At 35.0% G+C, this 24670-nt stretch overlaps 1 protein-coding gene and 1 pseudogene across 2 annotated transcripts; one reads left to right on the forward strand and one right to left on the reverse strand.

The window, feature by feature from the left end:
* Nucleotides 1–1639: 1639 nt before the first annotated feature.
* Nucleotides 1640–4378, forward strand: LOC120171743 (annotated as a pseudogene).
* Nucleotides 4379–4952: 574 nt separating this feature from the next.
* On the reverse strand, nucleotides 4953–16549 carry LOC120171686 (probable anion transporter 5). 2 transcript variants are annotated; one of them, XM_039179355.1, is made up of 2 exons: nucleotides 16539–16549; nucleotides 4953–6312 (listed from the first exon to the last, which is right to left on the reverse strand). In XM_039179355.1, exon 2 carries the CDS (start codon nucleotides 6282–6284, stop codon nucleotides 4965–4967), a length of 1320 nt encoding a protein of 439 aa, XP_039035286.1. In that variant the 5' UTR covers nucleotides 6285–6312; nucleotides 16539–16549; the 3' UTR covers nucleotides 4953–4964. The 2 variants fall into 2 exon arrangements, with proteins under 2 accessions (XP_039035286.1, XP_039035287.1); XM_039179356.1 differs by lacking the exon at nucleotides 16539–16549 and adding an exon at nucleotides 6908–7030 and having other exon boundaries at nucleotides 4953–6343.
* Nucleotides 16550–24670: the final 8121 nt, after the last annotated feature.

Genomic DNA, 24670 nt, shown 5'->3' on the forward strand with positions numbered 1-24670 from the left:
CAATAAACATAAAAAGTAGCAGTTTATTCTTCAAACTTAAATTTGCAACACTGTGAATTTGTATTTTTTTTTGTTTTTTGGTTGAAGTAATGCAATTCATTCAAGTTTTAATTTGCAGAAGAATAATAGTTTCTGAAACTTTAAATCGCAACACGAAAATGAAAATCGCAACACGAAAATGATTATCGCAACGCGAATTTGACTATCGCAACGCAAAATGAAAATCGCATTGCGATAGTCATTCTCGGTTTCAAATAATAAAATTGAAAGAAACTTGAATGGATTGCATTACTTCAACCAAAAGACAAAACAAAGACAAATACTAACTTCACAGGGTTAAAGACTAAACAGTTTAGCAGTATTGGCAGCAATCGAATGAATATAATAAGCAATCTAAGTGAAATGGTTAATCTATTATTGAAAACACCAGTAAATTTATCATCAATTTCAATATGAAAAACCTAATAATAATGCAAAAATTTCAAAATAAAAATAATTAAAAAAACTAACCCTTGGTGGTTGATTTGGTTGATTTTCCATTTCTGATCGTGAATGATTTCGCCGGAGATGGAGACTGATATCGTCGGAGATGGGGACTGATTTCGTCGGAGATGGGGACGGATATCGCCTTAGAGAGTGAGAGATGGAGATGAGACTGAGTTGTGATTTAGGGTTTTAGGTTATGAGCTGCGATTACGGGATATACTGTGGACGATTCAGTGTTCCGATATATTAATATATTCGTGTTTGGAATTTGAAAAAAAATACGCGTTGGATACGAATGGCGCTATGTAAATCGCATTGCGATAGTCAGATTCGCGTTGCGATTTACGTATTCGCATTGCGATTTACGTATTTGCATTGCGAATTAGGAAAATCGCAACGCGAATTTGGAAAATCGCAATGCGATAGTCAGAATCGCGTTGCGAATCTGGAAACTGATTTGCGATACTGGAGATCGCGTTGCGAATTATCGATCGCATTGCGATTTAGTTAGTCATTTTGGCAAATCCAAAAAAAGTTGGTTAAAATCGTATATTATAAGGTATTTTTGGTCACTGAGATTATTTTCTCATTATTTTATATATATAGACATGTATGTATAAGTCGAACGTATGCAAATTTCAGTCTTTGGGCTAAAATGATCATTTTCCAGGGTTCAAATTCCACCCCTTTCCCCAAATTTGTAATTTATCAAAACAAATGCTCACTTTCATATTTGTCAAAGATCCATGGTAAAGCATGTTGTGATTTGGCTTTCTCTTCAGATTCATTTAATTAGTTATCCTCTTCTTGCTTCATTCTGTAGGTGCTGTTATGTACATAAAGAAAGAGTTTGATTTGGAGAGTCAACCGACTATAGAAGGCCTGCTTATAGAGATGTCTCTCATTGGAGCCACCTGCGTTACTATTGGCTCGGGAAACTTGGCAGACTGGCTAGGCCGTCGTCCCTTGTTAATCATATCATCTATGCTTTATTTTCTTAGTGGTATCGTAATGTTATGGTCTCCCAACATCAACGTCCTACTTTTAGCGAGACTTTTGGATGGAGTAGGAGTCGCTTTGGCTGTAACTGTGGTCCCAATCTATATATCTGAGACTGCACCATCAGAAATAAGGGGACTCTTAAATACTCTTCCTCCGTTTAATGGTTACATTGGAATGTTTCTTTCATATTGCATGGTTTTTGGAATGTCGTTTACAGCATTACCGAATTGGAGATTGATGCTTAGGGTTCTTTCTGTTCCCTCCCTTGAATATTTTGCGTTAACTGTATTCTTCATGCCTGAATCACCAAGATGGCTTGTAGGCAAAGGTAGAATGAATGAAGCAAAGAAGGTTTTGCAAATGATACGTGGCAGGGAAGATGTTTCAGGTTAGTTCGACTCCAGTCAATCTTTTAGGTTTGTGTTTTTGTTAATGAGTTTTTGTGTGCATATCAAAGGCTATTAGTCTTTGCCCACCATGGGCTGCATATGACGAATAATGACTCGTCATGTGGATGGTACTGATATTATTTAGATGAACAGTTGAGATGGCTTTGCTAGTTGAGGGGCTCGGTGTAGGAGGTGAAACGTCGATAGAGGAGTACATCATTACCCCCATCAATCGGGATTCTAGACTCCCTGATATATCTTCTGAAAAAGATAGAATCAAGTTACATGGGACTGAAGAAGGTCCTTCCTGGACCGCCAGACCTGTCACTGGACAGAAAAGTTTCGGATTTGGTGCTGTGCCTCAGCAAGCAAGCGTACAAAAAAGTTTCAGACCCGGTCTTGTGTCTCAGCAAGGAAGCATAGCTCAGAGTACTCTTGCGTATGTGGATCCTCTTGTCACCCTCTTTGGAAGTGTCCATGATAGGTATTCCGAAGCAGGAAGTGTGCACAGAAGTTCACTTTTTTCATTTGTTAGCAGCAGCATGTCTGGTTTGGTAAATCAAAGTCAACAAGAAGTTAGACCCCAAAGAGCCGAAGAGTCGGATGAGGAGAGTGTTATGAGAGAGAGTGAAGACGAGAAATCTGATGACTCTGATGACAATGTGCGGACTCCTTTGATCTCATGGCAGACCAGTGTGGATAAGGACATCGTTCCAACTGCCCAGGAAAGCATTGCAAGAATGAGAAATCCTAGTCAATTGCCTACAAATGCTATGGAATCAATGAGTAGCATGGGGATTTGCCTACAAATTGCTATGGAATCAATGAGTAGCATGGGGATTTGCCTACAAATTGCCTTCAAATCCTAGTCAATTAGCATGGAAATATTATGAGAGAGAAGGCCGAGATGGAAGAAAGGAGACATCAGTTCAAAGAATTTACTTTCACGGAGAGAGCATGACTGGATTTAGGCAGAGATCTGTAATGTCTTCGACTGCTGCTGATGTCCTTGGAGGCTCCGACAATTTCCATGCTGCTGCTCTGGTGAGTCAGTCAGCTATTTCTTCCAAGGATCTTATGAAGCAAGATCCGGTAGGACCAGCCATGGTTCATCCAGCTGAAACTGCAAAGGGATCAATTTGGAATGATCTTTTTGAACCAGGGGTCAATCATGCTTTAGTAGTAGGCATCAGAATTGAAATGCTTCAGCAGGTAATGTGGAGAACCTTGCCATATTGTTCTACTGGTCTGCTTCTTCTCTTTCAAATATCGACCCAAAATAACTCTTCTAACTTGTGTATGCAGAAATATCGAGAATTCTATATTGTCTTTTTGTTTCTCATCTTAAAATCATTTCCTTATTGAAGATCACTCTTCTCTTTTCTTCTTAAAACACAGTTCTCCGGTATGAGCAGCATTCTATACTACATTCCTTCAATTCTTGAACTGGCAGGAGTTGGAGTCTTGGTTCGAAAATTGGAATGAGTTCATCTTCTGCATCACTGCTCGTCAGCTGTATTACCACCTTGTTGATGCTTCCTAGTATAACCGTTGTCATGCGATACGTTGACATTTCTGGTAGAAGGTAAATGTATTCATTTTTCTTTTCGAGTTCTGTTGGAATGATAACGAGTCTTACCTTAAAACAATGGATATCTTGTGCAACGAGAAATTCAAAACACAAGATATCTGTACACTTTTCTTCTGGCGTAATTGCAGTTAGTGTCTAGTATGCCGAAAGTTAGCCCATAACATGGTGAAAAAGAACCGAGAAATACCAAAAGCTTCTCGGATTTTACTGCAACGGTCGAGATAATAATCTGGAATGTTAAGTTTATGCTTTTAACTAATTATATTTTAAACTGTTCTCTGATTCATATATGAGCTTTTAACACCGTAAAACTACCCAACTTTTCTTTTCATTATTGTTGCTTGCTTCCACTTTCTTCAGGTATTTATTACTCCTCACAATCCCGGTCCTGGCATTATCTTTTCTCAATTGGTCTTCGGAAGTATTGTGGGACTGGGGAGCGTCCTGCGTGCAGTGATCTCAACCACTAGCGTTGTGCTCACCTGCTGTTTCTATGCCATGGGGTTAAGTCCTATTCCCAGCATTCTCTGCGCCGAGATCTTCCCAACACGGGTTTGAGGCATCTGCATTTCCATATGCTCCCTTGTTTACTGGATTTCTTCCATAATCGTCGCATATTCACTACCGGTGTTGCTCAAATCCATAGGTCTTACCGGTGTCTTTGGGGTGTTGGCAAGTGTTTGTGTTTGTCTTCTTAAAAGTTCCAGAAACCAAAGGCATGCCTCTTGAAGTCATCACATAATTCTTTGCTGTTGGTTCAAAGCAGGTTAAGAATAACTGAGTTATTGAGTTGAAGTTTTGATCTTCCCTCGTATTCTTTTTTCCAAGTATTGTATGTCTTTGCTACGGCATAATGTAAAGACCATAAAGATTTGGTTATATTATTTCAAGTGAAATTAGCCATGAAAATGAAGCACTTATTCATGGTATTGGCAACAATCTCTGGTTTTAATTCGTGAAACCGAAAGCAAATATTCAGACCAAAACTTGAGATCATGCTTTCGATTATCATCTGGGAACACTGTCAACGAGTCTAGTACCCATTCTATCAAGCCTTTTAACCATTGCCACCAATCTCAAATTCCCCTCTCCTATAAAACCTTCTACCGATCTAATTCATCTTCATGTTAATGCACATCTCGACACATTAACTGACATAAAAATTCTAACCAAATCACATCAATTCAACTGGCGAACAGACGATTTTTTATTCAACTAACCAAGATGAATCACCATTGGAGTCCTGTGTCATTCATAAACTCGAATAACTACTACCAACAAGTATTTAGGGGTTTCAAAACAATCATGCCACATTGCAAATCAAATCAGTCTCAATATCCATGCATGAAGTATAATCATCCTTAAAACCTCTAGAAACCAAATAACACATACAGCAATAAAAGAATGATTTCCAACGGCACACTGCTCTGTGTTGATTCCTTGAGAACCTTTCTATGGCTTTCTATATTAAATTACATGTTTTACATGGCTTTATTTCAGTCAAAAATCCTCTCCCCCGTCGAGAATAGCAAGAACACGAAAGAACTAAGTATGCACAACAATCCCGGAATGAAAAAGACTGCTCTCCAGCTTTCAGGACTCAAAAGATCTGAATATTCGATTTTAGCCGCTTCGAGAAGCCGTCCGGTCATATCAACTCCGATAATCCCAGATAGAGTACCGGATGTATTCGAGACCCCCACCATGATTCCTGCATATCTGGGTGCAATATCCATATGGTTCACTGCAAAGCCAGCTCTCCCAAGTGCCAAGAAGCCGAGTGCCACTGAAGAACATAGAATAGCTCCACCGGATGTTCTGAAGATTGGGAGTGCCATCAGTGCAAGCGAAGCGACTATAAATCCTACGGTGTTCAAGAGCTTCCTCGTTTTAGTCACAGACATTTTTCTTTTGGTGATCAAGTCGTCAGCAACAACCCCGCCGATATTTGAGAACACAAACATGTTTAAATAGGGCATCATCTTGGAAGAACCCATTTCCTGAAGGCTGAGCTGAAGGCCCTGCTCGAAGTATGTTGGTAGCCAGTTCATCAATACATATAGAGCATAATGGAATGTGAAATTGTTTACCACAATTGCCCAAACTGGCTTGCTGAATAAAATTCTCTTCCATGGAATTTTGGCGGTTTTCCCTCCTTTCTCGAGTTTTGTCTTCTGACTTGCATCGGTAGGTAACAAAGATTCTCCAAAACCAGCGGCGGCGGCTTTCGGATGCTCCGATCGAGGGGGGTCGGTTGCATACTCAAACCAAAGCAAAGACCACAGGACACCTAATGCTGCTTCTGCAAGAAATACAGATTGGGGACCTTTGAACTTCACCAGGCTGGGAAGGACAAGCATCCCCATGGCTGCACCTAGGTACATCCCGGATGTTGTAAGTGAAACGGATCTCGATCTCTCATGTGGCGGAACCCACTGTGCTAGGACAGTGTGGATGGAAGGGAAGATGAAACCTTGTGCTACACCAACGAGCAACCGAGCAACGACCAAGATAGTGACTCTATCGGGATCTAGCGGTACCAAAAAACAAGTTGATGACCATAACACAAACGAGAGAAGCAGAACCTTCCTTCCCCCAATCCTTTGAGCCGCCCATCCTCCGGGAACTTGAGAAAGGGCATAGCCATAATAGAACGTGGAAAGTATCGTGCCTTTGTTTGACTGGTTTATCCCGGCAGCATCGGCCGCAACAGTGTAAGCTATAGAGAATCCGACACGTTCTATGTAACAAACACATGTGCTAACGAAGGTTAAAATAACAATCAAGTATCGCTTTGGGAACTTCATTAAATTCATAATTCGCTCTTCCTAAGTTTCTTCAAGACTTGTCCAGACCTTGTAGATATTACTAATGCCTGGAAGGAAAAAAAATACCCAAATCTTATAAATGCAGTATAAAAACACACCATCGAATCAACCAGCAAGATCTAAACGTTAACTAGACATTATTTCAATTAGTGAAATTCTATCTATGTGATTCACTAACTTCTTGGGGATGAATCAAACATGGAAATGGTCCATTATATCAGAAATATAAGAGATAATATCAGAAATGACTATGTCAATTGATATACAAACAAAAGCTCATTATAACAATGGTTAACGGATTGTTGCAGCACAACAGAATGAAGATCTAGCAAACTGCAAGAGTTTAACAACGTTAAACCATTTTCTTTTATCAATTATCTACCAGATGAATCAACTGATCCACGAACTAACAAATTCAAAAAAGAAAAAACAGAACAGATACAGGAAGAAATGATCATTCCCGATCTCTAGATGTGAAAGGGGATCAAACAGCTGAGTTCGGTTTTATTTCCCTCAGAAATCTCAGGAAATGGAACTCAAAAGGGAAGATTGAACAAAACAGAGAGAAACGTAACCCCAACGAAGGAAGAAGCAGAAAGAAGAGAACATACCTTGGGATTGTTTGGGGATCCATCCAAGAGACAGAAGCAAAATGTTTCATATGAGTGTCAAACACATAAGGACATTGATTGAAAGAAAAAAAAAAGCTTATGAACAAAAGAGAAAAGAACCCAGAGAGAGAGAGAAAAGAAGAAGAGGAGGAAGTCAAAGGTGAGTTTTTTTTTTTTTTTGTTTTCTCCCTCTTTCTTTTCCTCATAAATCACATATAATATGCACTCTCCCTTAACTGTGTCAAACATTAAATTTTATATAATAAAAAAAGAGTTTTCTACTTGCAAAATCCAACTTCCAAACTTGCGCAATTTAATTTGAAACAGCTCACATCTCAGCTCAATGTTCAAAGATTCAGTTTCGAAACGCTGTCGTTAGAAACATCGTTATCTTCGCATGTACATTGCAAAGGAAATGCTTTACTCCTGATTTATAGTGTCATTTTCCTTTTCCTTATGTAATTAGTAATTAGTAATTGATTTGAACGTCTTACCCCAAGATTCTAAATCATTAAAACGCCGTACCAACCTGCTTTTGCCCCACATCCAATCTTTAATTCCATTATAAAACAATGAGAGATTAACCACAAAAAATTATCACCGAATCAGTTAAAAAGGAAAGTTTGTGTGTCTCGTTAATGATTAAAAAAAATATTATGATTATATATTACCAAGTTATTTAGTGATAATTTTGTAACTTTTAAAAGTTAAGTGCACAAAATGATCATTTAAGCATAATTAAGTGACTTATAAATCTATGGTATACCTTAACTTATTTAATTCGATTCAAATTTTAATAATAATATTCAAATAATCTATTAATACAAACAAATATAAACTTCAAAACAAATCTTCATATTCAAATAATTAAGAAAATATATATAATTAATCCAATGTCATCCCTAAAAATACATAACAGTGAACAATTTAATATAAACAACAAAAGGTCAACAACATGGTAGTATGTCCAAATGGTATGTGTCACATTTCAATTTTAAATACTCATTTAAGTTGTTTTAAAATTTTAGTACCGTTTTGGGTTTTTATTTAATTTCCAAGACCTATAGCATAGTTTATCCAATTTTTAGGACAGTTTGAACTCGTACTCTTTTTTTCCCTTTGTTAAGCCGTTTCCCCCACTTTCATCTCTCTATCTCTCTCGTTTTCTCTCTCCACCATCACTCTCATTCAATTTTTCTTTATTCTGTCAACACTCAAGCCGTCATAACTCTCATCGTCGGCGCTATTGTGTTCATTTCGTCGTTGTTCGCTCGGTACCTTCAATTTGTCGTTTCCGTTAGTGTCAAGTGAGGGAGTTTAGTTTTTGGTTTTCAAAAAATCAATTCCGTCGCAAATCGACCCAGATAAGTACTTCCTCGTGCATTAAAATGTAATTCTACAAATTATGGTATTTTTCCGATCACCAAAAACCTGTCCACACACCCACGCACCATTGTGCACGTGTGGAACTACTCTGGGCGGTTTTAATTGCAAAACCGGTTGAACCAATTTACTTCTAGACCGAACTTACTGGATCAGTCGACCGACCCGACTCGTTGACCGTTGATTTTAACCGTTGACTTTTTTCAAAGACCCATGTATTTATGTTTTTCAATGTCTTTAATTTGTTTTGCCAGATTCTAACCTAAAAGCGATGTTTTGCGTCATTTATCGCTTGAGATCGAAATTATGTTAAGTGAATTGTGAGATTTTGAACTCACTTTTTGGTATTATTTTATTAAGGTACTCTCGTGTCTCCAGAAACTCTTTAATAAACCCTGACCACTCCCGTTTTACTTAATTCAATTACATCCACTCGTCCCGATATATGTGTAAGTTATGTTTAGTTATTTTATAGTTTATTTCTGTTTATCTGTTGATATCTATATTCATATAGGGGGTATTATTTTTAGGTCCCCACTCCTCATGACCTAATGGAACCGACTATGGGAAATGTAAGGCTTAGTCAGTGTTATTTAGCTACTATAGGTGTGTTCTCTAGATCTGTTCGATACTTTTGATGTATTATGCTATTATGTCAAATGACTCTCTAAAAGCATGTTCATAATGTGGTGACATTTATTTGTGACATTTCTGATTTCTCAATAATGTTGCATCACTCATGATCTGCATATTGATGCATTCTTGGTTCTGTATTAAATTATTTACTCATCATGATTCTACATGGGATTAATTCCCCATCCTGATTCTGCATGGGATTAATTTCCCATCCTGATTCTAAAAGGGATTAATTCCCCATCCTGTTTCTACATGGAATTATATCATCGTCATGCTTCTGTTTGGAATCCTCTTTGGAGGGCATAATCCTCATATTGATTTATGTTTCTGAATTGGATCCTCTTCATAGGAACGTCCCCATCCTGTTTATCTGTGGCGAAAGGTATAGTTTTATGTTAGTGATGTTACACTCTGATGAATAAGTTTTGATTTTACTGTTTACGCATGATTTGTGTTGTTATATATATATATATATATATTGTTATCTATTTTATCGTAAAAGACACACTGGGCTTTTTAGCTCACTATTCTAGTTTCTATATTTTCAGATCTTTTCGACTTTTAGTATTACAATCGGTACCTAGAGGATCGTTCAGTAGCTCATTTTCCTTTAAGTCATTGTATGGACTTTTTTAGACTTTATATTATTTATTTTTCGTCAATTTTATATGCACTCATATATGATTTTGGGATTTTGTATTTTACATGTTTTTGATATTTAAACTCGTATATTTTCTTTTGTTAAGGTCTAATAATTTTGAACTCGGATTTATATTGAAATTCTGAAAATGCATGTTTTATTCTAAAAGTTTCATGGTTTCTGTGAATTTGAAATATTGATGTGATCTCCAAGATTAAATCATAATGTCTAGGCCGAGTCTAAAGTGTTACATTTAGTGGTATCAGAGTTTGGGTTTAATTTTCGAACTTGTTACCCATCAAATTTTATATTGTTATGTAAAACAACAGTTTCATGCATCGAAAAACATAGGGTATGGGAAATAGTTTTTGAAATTTGTATTGAATGCAAATTTTTTTTAAATGATTTTAAACTTGTCTGTTTTTGAATATTAATATTCTAATTTAAGACTCTAATACCATATCTAACTTTAGCTTATGTGTACTTTTTTATTTTAGACTTAGTAGATAGTATGCTACCCCGTAGAAGTCAATGTCCTTCTGTACAATCCAGTAGATTTGGTGACACTCTAGGCCATAGAGGCCAAGCGATTTATTCTGATAGAGATTTATTAGTTCCTGAAGTTGAGTCATATAAGGGACGTACTAAACATACTGGGCATACATCTGCCACTGGAGGCAAATCAGTGGATGATTTAAAGGATGATGTTGTTAGTCGAGCAGTATGATGTTTACTTTAGAGATCCGTTGGAGTTCAACCAGAGGACATTGTCATTATTGTTTTGTCGATAATATTTCTAACTGAGTAGAGTATTTCAGAAGGCTTACTCGAGCATCCCCATATATTGGGGAGTACTAGATTAAGGATATCGATCATCTTCTAGATGAGATAGATTATCCGATTGTTCAGAGACTTCAAGATGTTGTTTCATTGTTGAAGGATGATGCTCTGAATTGGGTGAATTTAGTGAAGATAACTACTTCGAGAGATCAATTGACCTATGAGTTTTTTCGAAGTGCTTTTCAGAGTCGATTTTTGGGTAGTCGTTATCTGAAAGAGCGAAAACAAGAGTTTATAGATCTGAAATAGAGTGATATGACAGTTCAGGATATCTCATACTCCAAGGGGTCGTAGTCAGAGTCGACCAGTTTCATCTAGTCGTGAATTGGGTTCTTTGAGTAGGGATGATTTTCCCCAGTTAGAGGTTCTATGAGGTATGGGTCTAGGCAGTATACTCTTGTTTATGCTACGAGAAGACGTGAAGATCGTAATGAGCCAGATGTTATCATAGATACTTTAACCGTTCATTTAGGTTATTATTTTGCTTTGCTTGATAGCGGGTCTACCCATTAGTATGTTGCAATTTTCGTAGCCTATAATCTTGGCATTCCAGTTGAGCTCATTTCCTGTCATGTTACTCTTTAGTCTCCTATAGGTCAGTCTGTTGTGGTTGAAATTTTTTATAAAAACATTCCTCTCGAGCTCTGTAGAGAGATATTTCCGGTAAATCTTATGAAACTTGCGTTAGACAAGTTTGATCTTATTTTGGGTACCGATTGGTTGAAAGAACATCGAGTTAATATGAACTATGAATGCAATAAAGTAGTTTTGAAGACTTTTGATGATAGGGAGATTATTTTGATTGGTGAGTGACAGGTTTATTTGTCTAATGTTATATTAGCCATGGTAGTTGAAAAAATGATTCGGAAGGGTTTCGTAGCATACCTTGCTTATATTCTAGATTTGAGGAAGTTTACTTCTGGAATTGAACAGATTCATATGGTGAATGACTTTCCAGAGCTATTCCCGTAAGAGTTACTAGGTGTACCACCTAAGGGAGAAGTAGAGTTAGTAAATGAACTGTATTTAGGTACTGCATCAGTGTTCATGGCTTCTTATCGCATAACACCTAAGGAATTGAGGGAACTCAAGGTTCAGTTACAAGAGTTATTGGATCGAGGGTTTATTAAGCCTAGTAGCTCTCCGTGGGGAGCTCTCGTACTCTTGGTTAAGAATAATGATGGGTTTTTGCGTTTGTACATCGATTATCGGAAGCTAAATAAGCTGACGATTAAGAATAAATACCCATTACCGTGCATTGATGATTCGTTTAATCAGTTCCGTGGTGCAACTGTTTTCTCCAAGATTGATCTTCGGTATGGCTATTATCAGCTGAAGGTGAAAGATTTTAATGTTTCTAAAATGATATTTTTAGTCTCGTTATGGTCATTATGAGTTTTTAGTGATGACATTCGGGTTGACTAATGTCTCTACTGCTTTTATAGATATGATGAACGTGTATTCCAACCGTATTTGGATTAATTTTTTTTTGTTTTTATCAATGATATCTTGATTTACTCGAAGTTTGAGGTTGATCACGATGAGCATTTAAGGATTGTTCTGTAGACTTTGAAGGAAAAACAACTATATGTGAAGTTCAGTAAGTATGAATTTTGGCTTAGCGAGGTAATGTTCTTGGGTCACATTATTTCTGTTAAGGGTATTTATATTGATCTGAAAAAGATTGAGGCTATTCAAAACCGGAAAACCTAAGAATGTGATTAAGGATCGTAGTTTTCTAGGTTTGGCAAGTTATTACTGAAGGTTTGTAGAAGGGTTTTTTACGATTGTAACTCTTTTGACGAAACTTCTAAGGAAGAATGTCTCTTTTATCTGGGGTGAAGCTCAAGAGTCGAGTTTTGAGTAATTGAAATCTATTCTGACTTAGGTACCAATTTTTATCCAACCCGAGTTTGGAAAGGATTATATAGTTTATTGTGATGCTTCTGTTAGGCTCGATGAAGCTCGTTCGATCAACCGAAATATGCCAAGAAAAGGGGTGAATTGCTTTTAAAAGTTTAGAGAGTAAGGAATATGAAGATAGGAAAATTTGTACAATGATTTATAGTGGTTCAATTCCCTCAATGAAGCTTACATCCACTACCTAAGCTCCTCACATAGGATTTTTTGTCAAATCCATTAATTTGTTCTTTCTATTTCAAGGATAAAGAGATAACATTTACAAACTCCGTAGCTTTTCAAAGGTTTAGCTATAACCAAAATCCCTTTACAAAGGAAAAGAATTGTAAACAAGAAAACCTCTAAAAAGGAATGTGTTTACAAATTAAAGCTCACAAAAACACAAATATTTACAAGAAAAAGAAAAATAAAGAATGAAAAGCTTTTCTCTTGTGTTTGATTGTTTGGATAGGCGTTGTTCACCTTCTTCAAGTGTCTTGAACTTATTTTTATATGTTGGAATGAGTTACTAGTCATTTCTAGCAGTTTTGGAAAGTTTGGAGTCGTTGGAAGACTTTTTGCACACAAAGTTTTGAAACTCTTCGAAAGAGCCGTTGGAAAAAATATGACTGTTGGACCCAAAGTATCAACACTTTTTGGGAAACTATCTTGGTCAGTTTCGAAACTATTGTTGAAGTCTCGAAACTTGTGGTCAAAATACTCATTTTAAGGTTTTAATTGGACTTTGAATTATTTTGATGAAAACTTTGAATAAATTCAATTTAGTCCAAAAACATTTTGCCCTTATTTGTTATATCAAAATATTAGTTATATTATCTCTCTGTAATACCCCAAACATCGGGTCAATGATCAAAATGTAAGAAATTTAAAATTTAGTAGTGTAATTGGAATAAGTGATAAGTTCAAGGACTAATGGTTGGATATTTTGTGTTAGGAGTTAATTGCAAAGAAGGAAGAGAAGAAGGGAAAGATGGTCTTTTTCGACATATGGATTTTTATCCATATTATATTAAGATATTAAGTGGATAAGGGAGAAATAAGAATTATTTTGAAGACTTAGTTATTTTCTGTTCTTTTTATTCTTTGGCTCCTGGCTTCCTGGGTTAAGGTGAGTTATTGTAAGTTGTTGATTTTATTAAATTATGAGTTTGTATTAAAGCTTTAAGAGGTAGATAAGATTAAGGAAGCTTGGAAATGAAGAAAAACTATGTTAATAAGGAGTTGTTAGGGAATGAATAAGATATGTTTTGAAGTGAAAATTGGTAAATTGGTTGATAAATGGATTCTAAAGGTAGAATTGACTTGTCAAAGTCCTAGCTAAGAGATTTGAAGTGTTAGAAATAAATAATAACATGTTTGATGAAAATATATGATTCTTACTTATAAGAATATTATTGAGAAATTTGGATGTTATAAGAGAATTAATGAAGATAACTGATTAGTATGAGTATGAGTGAGAGTGAGGAGATGATTAGAGTTAAAAGTAAAGGAGTTAGATGATATTGGGTTAAAATTCGAAGTGGGAAAAATGAAATCTGGGCAAGGGTATCGATACTATAAGAACAGTACTGAGACTTCAAGGCTAAATCGATTAAGAATCAAGAATCAGTATCGATACTGATTGTTGGGGTATCGATACTGATTTTTGGGGTACCGATACTGTAATGGGGTATCGATACCAAGAGTAAGGTATCGATACCATTTTGAAGCTGAAATTCCAGTATGAAAAAATAGTATCGGTACCATAGGGGGTATCGATACCAACAAAGGGAAGTATCAGTATTGTAGATGGAGTACCGATACTACTAAGTATGAAATGAGATTTTTAATGTTTTTTGCAGATTAAGTTTTTATGATTGAGGATAAGTGATTCGAATTCCGATATTTATTTTCGATTGTTTTGTGTAGACTTTTATCAAAATCAACCTTCGGACAACTTGATATTACAAGTTTCGAACATAAGAGTAAAGGATTTTAGTGAGGCAAAGGTGAGCGCAATCAAATTGTTTTATATTAGATTTGAGGACGGCGTGCGATAAGCCAACTTCAAAGTTTTCGATCAAAAACTATTTTCAATTATTTTATGCAATATTATATGATGTTTTATTCAAGTATATGCTAAATTAAGTTTTATGGTTAAATGTGTTGAATATGAACATGTGATATGTGAATGTGGAATGCTTACGTGTAAATTATCTACAAGAATGCTCTATATGCAAATAAGATACACTTTAAATGGTGAAATTTAAAATAACTAGAAGTTAAAGCCCAAGGTGTATATGTGAGAATTAGGGGTATAGTTGGCATGCCAATAGTAGAGGGTTCTATGCGGTTCTCCGAGACAATCTATGTGATCCTTTGGGATATTTCTATGTGGTCATTTGGGACAAATTCTACGTGGTCATTCGGGAAAAATTCTACGTGGCACTTCGGTGTAAATTATATGAGCTGTGGTGACAGCAATTGTGCACAACCTCATTGTACTCAAATATCTTGAATTCTCAGTGTTATACATTGGGCTAAGAGAATAAAGATGTAAGCTGAATAAAGAGTGATTTAATGAAAACTTAGAAACCATATTTCATTAAAGTATGAAAGGTTTTATATATTCAATTGGAAAATGTTTTTGAAATGTTTTATGCTACTTATTGGCTCACTAAGTAAAAGACTTAGCGTGTGGATTGTTTCCCACGTAGGTTCAAAGAGATCAGAAGAGTGAAGATTAGGAGATGACAACATACGCAGTGAAGATAAGATCATAACCATTTGAAATAGTAGGTTATTAAGTTTTGTACATTTTGTTGGAATGTATCCCTGGTTTAAATAGAAATGCTCTGATCAGTTTTTGTAAATATAAATTTTATGGTATATATATATGTAAATGATGATTTATATGTTTTCAGTTGAATTGGAAAGTTGTACTCTTTATCTTTTATAAAAATGTTCTACTATTCAAAAGAAATTTTTTTGTCAATTATTTGTTTAATAGTCAAAGATTTGAAAAGTCAATGTGGCACCTTGAATTCGTGTTCGGGTCGAATACGGGTTGGGGTGTTACATTTATTGGTATTAAAGCTATGGTTTAATTGATTTTAAGTTCAAAATGAAGTAGTTTTGTTTTAAACAGTGTACATGCAAACTAGAAGAAAAAATTTCTAATCTGATAAGGTAATTATTATGTTGTCCTCACTGATGGAATAATAATTCTCTCTTATTAGATGTCGGATTTTGATTGCTCCCGAAGTGAAGTGGGAGAAGGTCAAGAAGGAAGTAGTAATTCGCATGCCCCATTTAGGCTAGGTGAAGAACGAGCGTCTCAATGGGTGCCTATTCAAGATCAAGGAGTGTTTTTCAGAATGTTGGACACTAATCTGACACGTTTCCAATCTTCTGCTACTTGAACTCCTAAGATGAATGTAACCAAAGAATTGAAAGGATTAGGAGCATCAGAGTTTAAAGGTGAAGCTGATGAAGGTCATGTGGCTGCAGACTTTTGGCTGAATGATATAAAGATCATGTTGGAGGGTCTCCACTATTCTAAAGTGGAGAAGTTAGATGGAGTTATATCGTTACTAAGAGTACAAGCTCGGATATGGTGGACAAATGTGTCGATGAGAGCTACGAGGGATCAGTTGACATGGCCATTTTTCCTGGTGGAGTTCAGGAATAAATATATTGGGGATCAATTTATTCGTAAGATGAAATAAGAGTTCATGAGCTTGAAACAAGGGAATCGTACTGTGTATGAGTACGAGTGTCAATTTAATAAGCTAAGTCGATTTGCAACGGAGTTGGTTCCAACAGAAAACTATTCTTGTAATTGGTTTGTGGAAGGGTTATGTCCTAGACTGAAAGAATTAATGTTAGCATTGAATCTTTCCATGTTTCAAGAAGTAGTGAATAGAGCTAAAGCTTTGGAGCGAGCTCAGAATGAAAGATTCGGGGAACAAATGACCCAGTAGAAAAAGAGAACTTGTGCCTCGTCAAGTGCATCATAATCAAAGAAAAGTCGAGGTTCAGGTTTTCGACCTTAAGCAAGATCCGAGTCAACTGTATCCTTAGGTAGAGGATCTAATGCGGGAAGAGCTAGGCAAAATTAATCGGTAGAATCCATAGCAGGAAAAGCAAATCAATGTCAACATTGTGGCAAACAACATAGTGGCATTTATAGAATGGCCTTTGGAACATGTTTCCGGTATGGAGACCCGGGACATTTTATCCGGGACTGCCCATTAATGACTAGAGAAGTTGCATCATCTTAGGGATCTGCTGCTGTATCTCAGAGATGTAGAGGACGAGGCAGAGGGTGGAATCAATCTGAGTCGATCAGTAAACCTGAAATTCGTTCAACTGCTTGGGTATACAACCTCAAGACTAATGAAGATCATTGCAGGTACTTTTCAGTTATGTGATAAACCTGTTTTGGTTTTGATTGACCCAGGATCAACCTATTCTTATATCTATAGTAATTTGGTGAAAGAACTGAAACTTCCATTAAAAGCTATAAGCAATGATGTGATAGCGTTTAACCCATTGGGGCATAGTGCTCGGGTAAATCAGTTATTTCAAGGGTGTCCCATAAATATTCTGGGAATTGAATTCCCTGCCAATCTGATGGAATTACCCTTTGATGAGTTTTAGATCACTTTGGGGATGGACTGGTTATATCGGTATTATGCCAATGTCGATTGCCGATTGAAACGAGTAATTTTGAAAAGTGATGGTAATTAGTGAAAGATTCAATCCTTTATCAACTGTAATATATGTAATGTCAGCCAAGGAATTGTTGCTGCAAAGATGTCCAACTTTTATTGCAAATGTAATTGATACTAGAGTTAAGGATAAAAAATTGGAAGATATTCCTATTGTTCGAAAGTTCCCAGAAGTATTCCCGGAGAAATTACCAGGGTTACCTCAAGATAGGGAGGTAGAATTTCAAATTGAAGTTATGACGGGAACAACACCTATGTCCATGACCCCTTACAGGATGGCCCCAAAGGAACTAAAGGAGTTAAAAGTTCAGTTACAAGAGCTTTTGAACAAAGGATTTATCAGACCCAGTGTGTCACCGTGGGGTGCTCCAGTATTATTTGTAAAGAAGAAAGATGGCTCGATACACCTCTGAATTGATTATCGACAGCTCAATAAAGTGACTATAATAAGTATCCTCTCCCTAGAATCAATGATTTATTTGATCAACTTAAAGGAGCTGCGGTATTTTCTAAAATCGACTTACGTTCAGGTTATCACCAATTGAAGATGCAAGAGAAAGATATTCCAAAAACATTATTTAGGATTCGATATGGCCATTATGAATTTGTAGTAATGCCATTTGGATTGACGAACGACCCTGTAGTGTTTATGGATCTGATGAATAGAGTTTTTTAACCCTATCTCGATCAGTTTATGGTAGTTTTTATTGATGATATTCTAGTATATTCAAAGTCTACGGAGGATCATAAGGCTCATCGTAGTGTGATTCTTCAAACATTGCGTGACAAGAAGTTGTATGCTAAACTTTCTAAGTGTGAGTTTTGGCTATCGAAAGTGGCTTTCCTAGGACATGTGATTTCTGATGGAATTCAGGTAGATCCATTGAAAATAAAAGCTATCTTAGATTGGGAAGTTCCAAGAAAATGTTTCTAAAGTGCGAAGTTTCTTGGGATTGGCAGGATATTATCGAAGGTTCGTAAAGGTCTTTTCGATGATTTCCTCCCCTTTGACCAAGCTGTTAAGGAAAGATGTGATTTTTGCATGGACAAGTAGATGTCAGGAGAGTTTCAAAACTTTAAAGAAGATTCTTACGGAGGCTCCAGTGCTAGTGCAACCAGAAGTATGCAAAGAATTTACCATTTATAGTGACACTTCTCTAAATGGGTTGAGATGTGGTTTTAAAGCCAGATGGAAAGGTAATCGCTTACTCTTCTGGACAACTTAATCCTCATGAGAAGAATTATCCGACTCATTATCTAGAGTTAACAGTAGTAGTCTTTGCACTAAAGATTTGGTGCCACTATTTATATGGTGAACGATGTTTCATCTTTACTAATCACAAAAGTCTGAAGTATTTGTTGACTCAAATAGAGCTTAACTTAAGGCAAACAAGGTGGATAGAGATACTTAAATATTATGACGCGATTATAGACTATTATCACGGGAAAGCTAATGTTGTAGCGGATGCTCTGAGTCGAAAGACTTTTGCTGCTTTACGTGCCTTAAGTGCTCGATTTGTGTTGAAAAGTAATGGTGCTCTGCTGGCTGAATTGAAGGTAAGTCCATTATTATTGGAGCGTATACAAGATTTGTAAAAGAAAGATGATAAGTGTTTAGTTTGGTTCAAGTAAATTCAGAAAGGTGAAAGCTCAGACTTTGAAGTTAAGTCAAATGGATGTATATATTTCAGAGATCGAGTTTATATTCCCAATGATGAGGATTTAAGGCGAGATATACTTTCTGAAGCACATTGTAGTCCATTAATTATGCATTCAGGGGGAAGCAAGATGTAACAAGATATGAAAGAGCATTTTTATTGCCAGGCATAAAAAGAGCCATAACAAAACATCAATAAATGAAAGCTGAACATCAAGTGCCTTCGGGACTTTTGCAACCGATTTCTATTCCCCAATGGAAATGGGAGAGAGTTACGATGGATTTTGTAAATAGATTACCTTTGACACCAGGCAAGATGGATTCAATATGGGTTGTTGTAGATAGATTGACTAAGACCACTCATTTTATTCCGGTCAGAATAGATTATTCGATGGATTAGTATATAGCTTTATACCTCAAGGAGATAGTTCGATTACATGGAGTGCCAGTCTTAATAGTATCCGATAGAGATCCAATATTTACTTCAAGATTTTGGAAATCCTTGCATGGAGCTTTGGGAACTCGACTGAACTTTAGTACTGTCTTTCACTCTCAAACCAATAGTCAATCAGAGCGGACCATACAAGTTTTTGAGAATATGTTAAGAGCATGTGTGATTAATTTTCATGGATCATGGGAAAAGTATTTACCGCTTGTGGAATTTGTATATAATAATAGTTATCAATCCAGTATTAAAATGGCACCGTATAAAGCGTTATATGGAAGAAAGTGTAGAACGCCTCTTAATTGGTATGAATTAAAGGAGAGAGAGGTTCATGGTCCTGATTTGATAAAAGAAGTGGAAAAAAAGGTTCAGGTGATCCAACATAACCTAAAAGTGGAATCAGACAGGCAAAAGTCATATGTGGATTTGAAAAGAAAGGAAATTGAATTTAAAGAAGGTGAAAAAGTTTTCCTCAAAGTATCACCTTGAAGAAAGTACTTCGTTTTAGGCATAGGAAAGCTCAGTCCTAGATTTATATGACCTTATGAAGATAAGTGATTAGTATGAGTATGAATGAGAGTGAGGAGATGCTTAGAGTTAAAAGTAAAGGATTTAGATGATTTTGGGTTAAAATTCGAATTGGGAAAAATGAAATCTGGGCAAGGGTATCGGTACTATAAGAACAATACCAATACTTCAAGGCTAAATCGATTAAAAATCAAGAATCAGTATTGGTACTGATTGTTGGGGTACCAATACTGTAAGGGGAGTATCGATACCAAGAGTAAAAGTATCGTTACCATTTTAAAGCTAAAATTCCATTATGTAGAAATGGTATCGGTACCATGGGGGTATCGATACCAACAAAGAGAAGTATCAGTACTGTAGATGGAATACCGATACTACTAAGTATGAAATGAGATATTTAGTGTTTCTTGCAGATTAAGTTTTTATGATTGAGGATAAGTGATTCGAATTCCGATATTTATTTTCGTTTGTTTTGTGTAGACTTTGATCAAAATCAACCTTCGGACAACTCGATATTACAAGTTTCAAACATAAGAGTAAAAGACTTTAGTGAGGCAAATGTGAGTGCAATCAAATTGTTTTATATTGGATTTGAGGACGGCTTGCGATAAGACAACTTCAAAGTTTTCGATAGAAAACTATTTTCAATTCTTTTATGCAATATTATATGATGTTTTATTCAATTATATGCTAAATTAAGTTTTATGGTTAAATGTGTTGAATATGAACATGTGTCATGTGAATGTGGAATGTTTTACGTATAAATGATCTACGAGAATGCTCTATATTCAAATAAGATACACTTTAAATGGTGAAATTTAAAATAATTAGAAGTTAAAGCCCAAGGAGTATATGTGAGAATTAGGGGTATAGTTGGCATGCAAAAGAGTAGAGGGTTCTACGCGGTCCTTCGGGACAATCTATGTGATCCTTCGAGATATTTCTATGTGGTCCTTCGGGAAAAATTCTACGCGGTCTTTCGGGACAAATTCTACATGGCACTTCAATGCAAATTATATGAACTGTGATGACAACAATTGTGCACAACCTCATTGTACTCAAATATCCTAAATTCTCAGTGTTATACATTGGGCTAAGAGAATAAAGATGTAAGCTAAATAAAGAGTGATTTACTGAAAACTTAGAAACCATATTTCATTCAAGTATGAAAGGTTTTATATATTCAATTGGAAAATGTTTTTGAAATGTTTTATGCTACTTATTGGCTCACTAGGTCAAAGACTTAGCGTGTGAATTGTTTCACACGTAGATTCAAAGAGATCAGAAGAGTGAATATTAGGAGATGACAACATAAGCAGTGAAGATCAGATCAGAACAATTTGAAATAGTAGGTTATTAAGTTTTGTACATTTTGTTGTCATGTATCCTTGGTTTAAATGGAAATGCTCTTATCAGTTTTTGTAAATGTAAATTTTATGGTATATATATGTAAATGATGAACTGTATGTTTTCAGTTGAATTGGAAAGTTGTACTCTTTATCTTTTATATAAATGTTCTACTATTCAAAAGAAAATTTTATTGCCAACTATTTGTTTAAAAATCAAAGATTTGAAAAGTCAATGTGGAACCTTGAATTCGTGTTCGAGTCAAATACGGGTTGGGGTGTTACACTCTCCCTTTTTGATATAACAAAACCTTTGAAAAAAATTTTTGGCAAAAGCTTTCCCTTATCAAAACATTTAATGAAAAAAGAAATATTTTAGAAAATATTAAAGCTCCCCTTTTTTCATTCTTGAAATTGAATTTTTCAAACCTATATTTCTGCCCCTTTTTGTTATATAAAAATTAATTCAAACTTTAGGTTCAAAAATAACAATGGAGAGTAAGTAGAGAATCTTAGCATTAAAATCATTTGAAAAATCAAAAGCTTCCCCTCAACAAATGCATTCCAAACAAAAATTTGACTTTAAAAGCTTGATACTTAAAAGACATTAAATTTCAACAAAGATGAACAAACAAGTTAGTAGCACAAGAAATTCAATATATCCAAGTTTAATATACTTTACGCAATATTAATTGTTGTATTTAAGTGTATGTGCATTAAGCTATCCAAAAATATTATGCATTTAAAGAAACTGATATCGATTTTTAGAGAGATATCATTTGCAATTAAAATCATAAACATAAGCATTTAAGTTAAGAGAAAATAACCTCAGTGACCGAAAATCCCTTATAATATACGATTTTAACCAATTTTTTTTGGATTTGCCAAAATGACCAACAAAATCGCAATGCGATCTCTAAATCGCAACGCGATCTCCTGTATCGCAAATAAGTTTTCAGATTCGCAACGCGAATTTGGAAAATCGCAATGCGATTCTGACTATCGCAATGCGATAGTCCGAATTCGCGTTGCGATAGTCCAAAATCATTGCGATAACACTGTTCACATTGCGATAGCACTCTTCACATTGCGAATTTGTGATAGTATTGTTGTTTCCTGTCCAGAAGGATGCAAAAAAGCTTCAAACTTGGGATTTTTTTTGTTTGAATTCTCTTTATAAGGTTTTATGATAGAATATAATATTTTAAAAATAAAAATAAATTTTATAATGTTTATTGATGATAAACTATAAATTTTAAATAATATTAAATTAAATAAATATAAATTCTAAATTATTTATGATAGAATAAAATATAATTATTTATTTATATTTAATCTCTTAATTTTCTTTCTTTTAATTCACCGTCAATCTCTCTTTCTTTCTTTCACTCTTTTTCTCTTTTTACGCTCGTAATATCTACATCGATCTGATCGCAAATAATTTAATTACAAATGATCTCTATTTCACATATTTAGTTTATAAATCTCTTTTATTTACAGATCAAGGATTTTAGTTTTCTTTGTGCAATAAGTCTCTTTAATTTCTTACAAAAATTGTTCAAGTTTTTATCTTATTTTGTACAAATTTTTATCTTGTTTTTGTAAATTTTTTCCTTTCAGTGTTATTTTTTCGTCACTTTTTGAATTATTAATGGATGCTCAATTATTTTTTAGCATATTAACTAATTCCAGATGATTCTTACTTGTCGTTGATCATCACAATATCTCTTTCTTCCTATATAAATTCATACACCATTAAAGAGAATTCAAACAAAAAAAATCCCAAGTTTGAAGCTTTTTTGCATCCTTCTGGACAGGAAACAACAATACTATCGCAAATTCGCAATGTGAACAGTGCTATCGCAATGTGAACAGTGCTAACGCAATGGTGAACAGTGCTATCGCAACGCCAATTCGGACTATCGCATTGCGATTTTCCAAATTCGCGTTGCGAATCTGAAAACTTATTTGCGATACTAGAGATCGCGTTGCGATTTAGAGATCGCATTGCGATTTTGTTGGTCATTTTGGAAAATCCAAAAAAAGTTGGTTAAAATCGTATATTATAAAGGATTTTCGGTCACTGAGGTTATTTTCTCTTAAGTTTAAGGTCAAAAATCAAAATTTGTAAAACAAAACAATAAAACCAAATTTTGAGCAAAAATCATTATGATGAACTAAAAAATTATGAACAATTATTAAAACTTTAAAATTTCCATCATTATACACTTTTCAACATACATGAGATGATAAACAATACATAATAATTTAAGATCAAAACTCATGCATGCTTAAAAAAAATAGGCAACCAATTATATAAAAATTAATAACATTAAGCTTAGAGGTTACCCATTCTTTTTCAAGTGTGGCCAGAGCATCTCAATTTCTTCATTTTGTCATCATTGCTCCCACACACCTACAAGAGACATTTATTTGGATTTTGGTATCCAAATTGCTTTGGGCCCTTGAACATTAGTTTCAATACCCCTTGTTCCTTTTGGAACCTATACTTGTTTAATTTTAAAATGTTTTCCTTTCTTTAAAGGACAAGTATGTTCCAAATGACCATGAAAATGACAATGTGAGTATTTTGCCATTTTTAAACATAATGAGTTGTTTTTAGAAATTAATTATTTTTCTTTTGTTAAGCTTTTAATCTTAACTTTCAAATCAAAATTTTCTTTTTCTAAATCATCAATTTTGATTTTTGAATGCTGTAAATCATTTTCCAAAGTTTCATTTTGTTTTTCAAAATCAACTTTTGTTTTCAAAATCAAATCATTTTAAACTTTAAATTTTGAAATTAATTTATTATATTTGGAATTCATGGTCTCAAATTCCAAATACAACTCATCATAGGCATCTTGTAACTCTTTAAATGAATAAGAATTTGAATCAAAAAAGTTAGAAGTTACCATTGAATCTTCTCGAATGGCCAAGAGACATAGGGTAGCTACTTCATCATCGGAGTCTTCTTCATCACTCCAATCCGCTACAAATGTTTTCTTTTTGCTTGATCCCTTCTTCTTTAGGAGAGGACATTCATACTTGGCATATCCCATCCTTTTGCACTCAAAGCTTACCAGAGACCTTTCTTCTTGCTTGATTCATGCTTCTTGTTTTCTTTGGAAGCCATGAATCGTTGGAATTTCTTGAAGAACTTGGTCATTTATTTTTCTTCATTTTTTTCTTCACCTGAAGTGCTTTCATCTTGAGTAGAGGATTTCAAGGCAACACATTTTTCTTTCTTTTCTTGTTTCTTCTCTTCTTCTTGTTCTTCCTCATTTTCCATCATCTCATGAGTGAAAAGGGAGCCAATAAGTTCATCAAGTGGTAGAGTTTTTAAGTTATTCATTTCAATGATCGTCGTATTCTTCGATTGCCAAGATTTTGGAAGAGAATGTACTATCTTCCTAACAAGCTTCTCATTACGGATGATCTCTCCATATCCCTTGAGATCGTTGACAATCACTAAAAATCTATTCGTCATAGCTTTGATGTCTCCGTCCAGTTTCATATTAAATTTTCATAGCTATGATTGAGAAGACCAATTTTCGTTTCTCTCACTTCATCGGTTCCTTCATGAGTGACTTGGAACTTGTCCCAAATCTCCTTGGCCTTTGAACAAGAGGATAATCTTTCATATTCATCTGGAC

Source organism: Hibiscus syriacus, unplaced genomic scaffold (assembly GCF_006381635.1).
Source record: "Hibiscus syriacus cultivar Baekdansim isolate YM2019G1 unplaced genomic scaffold, ASM638163v2 tig00111835_pilon, whole genome shotgun sequence".
Classification (NCBI taxonomy): domain Eukaryota; kingdom Viridiplantae; phylum Streptophyta; class Magnoliopsida; order Malvales; family Malvaceae; genus Hibiscus; species Hibiscus syriacus.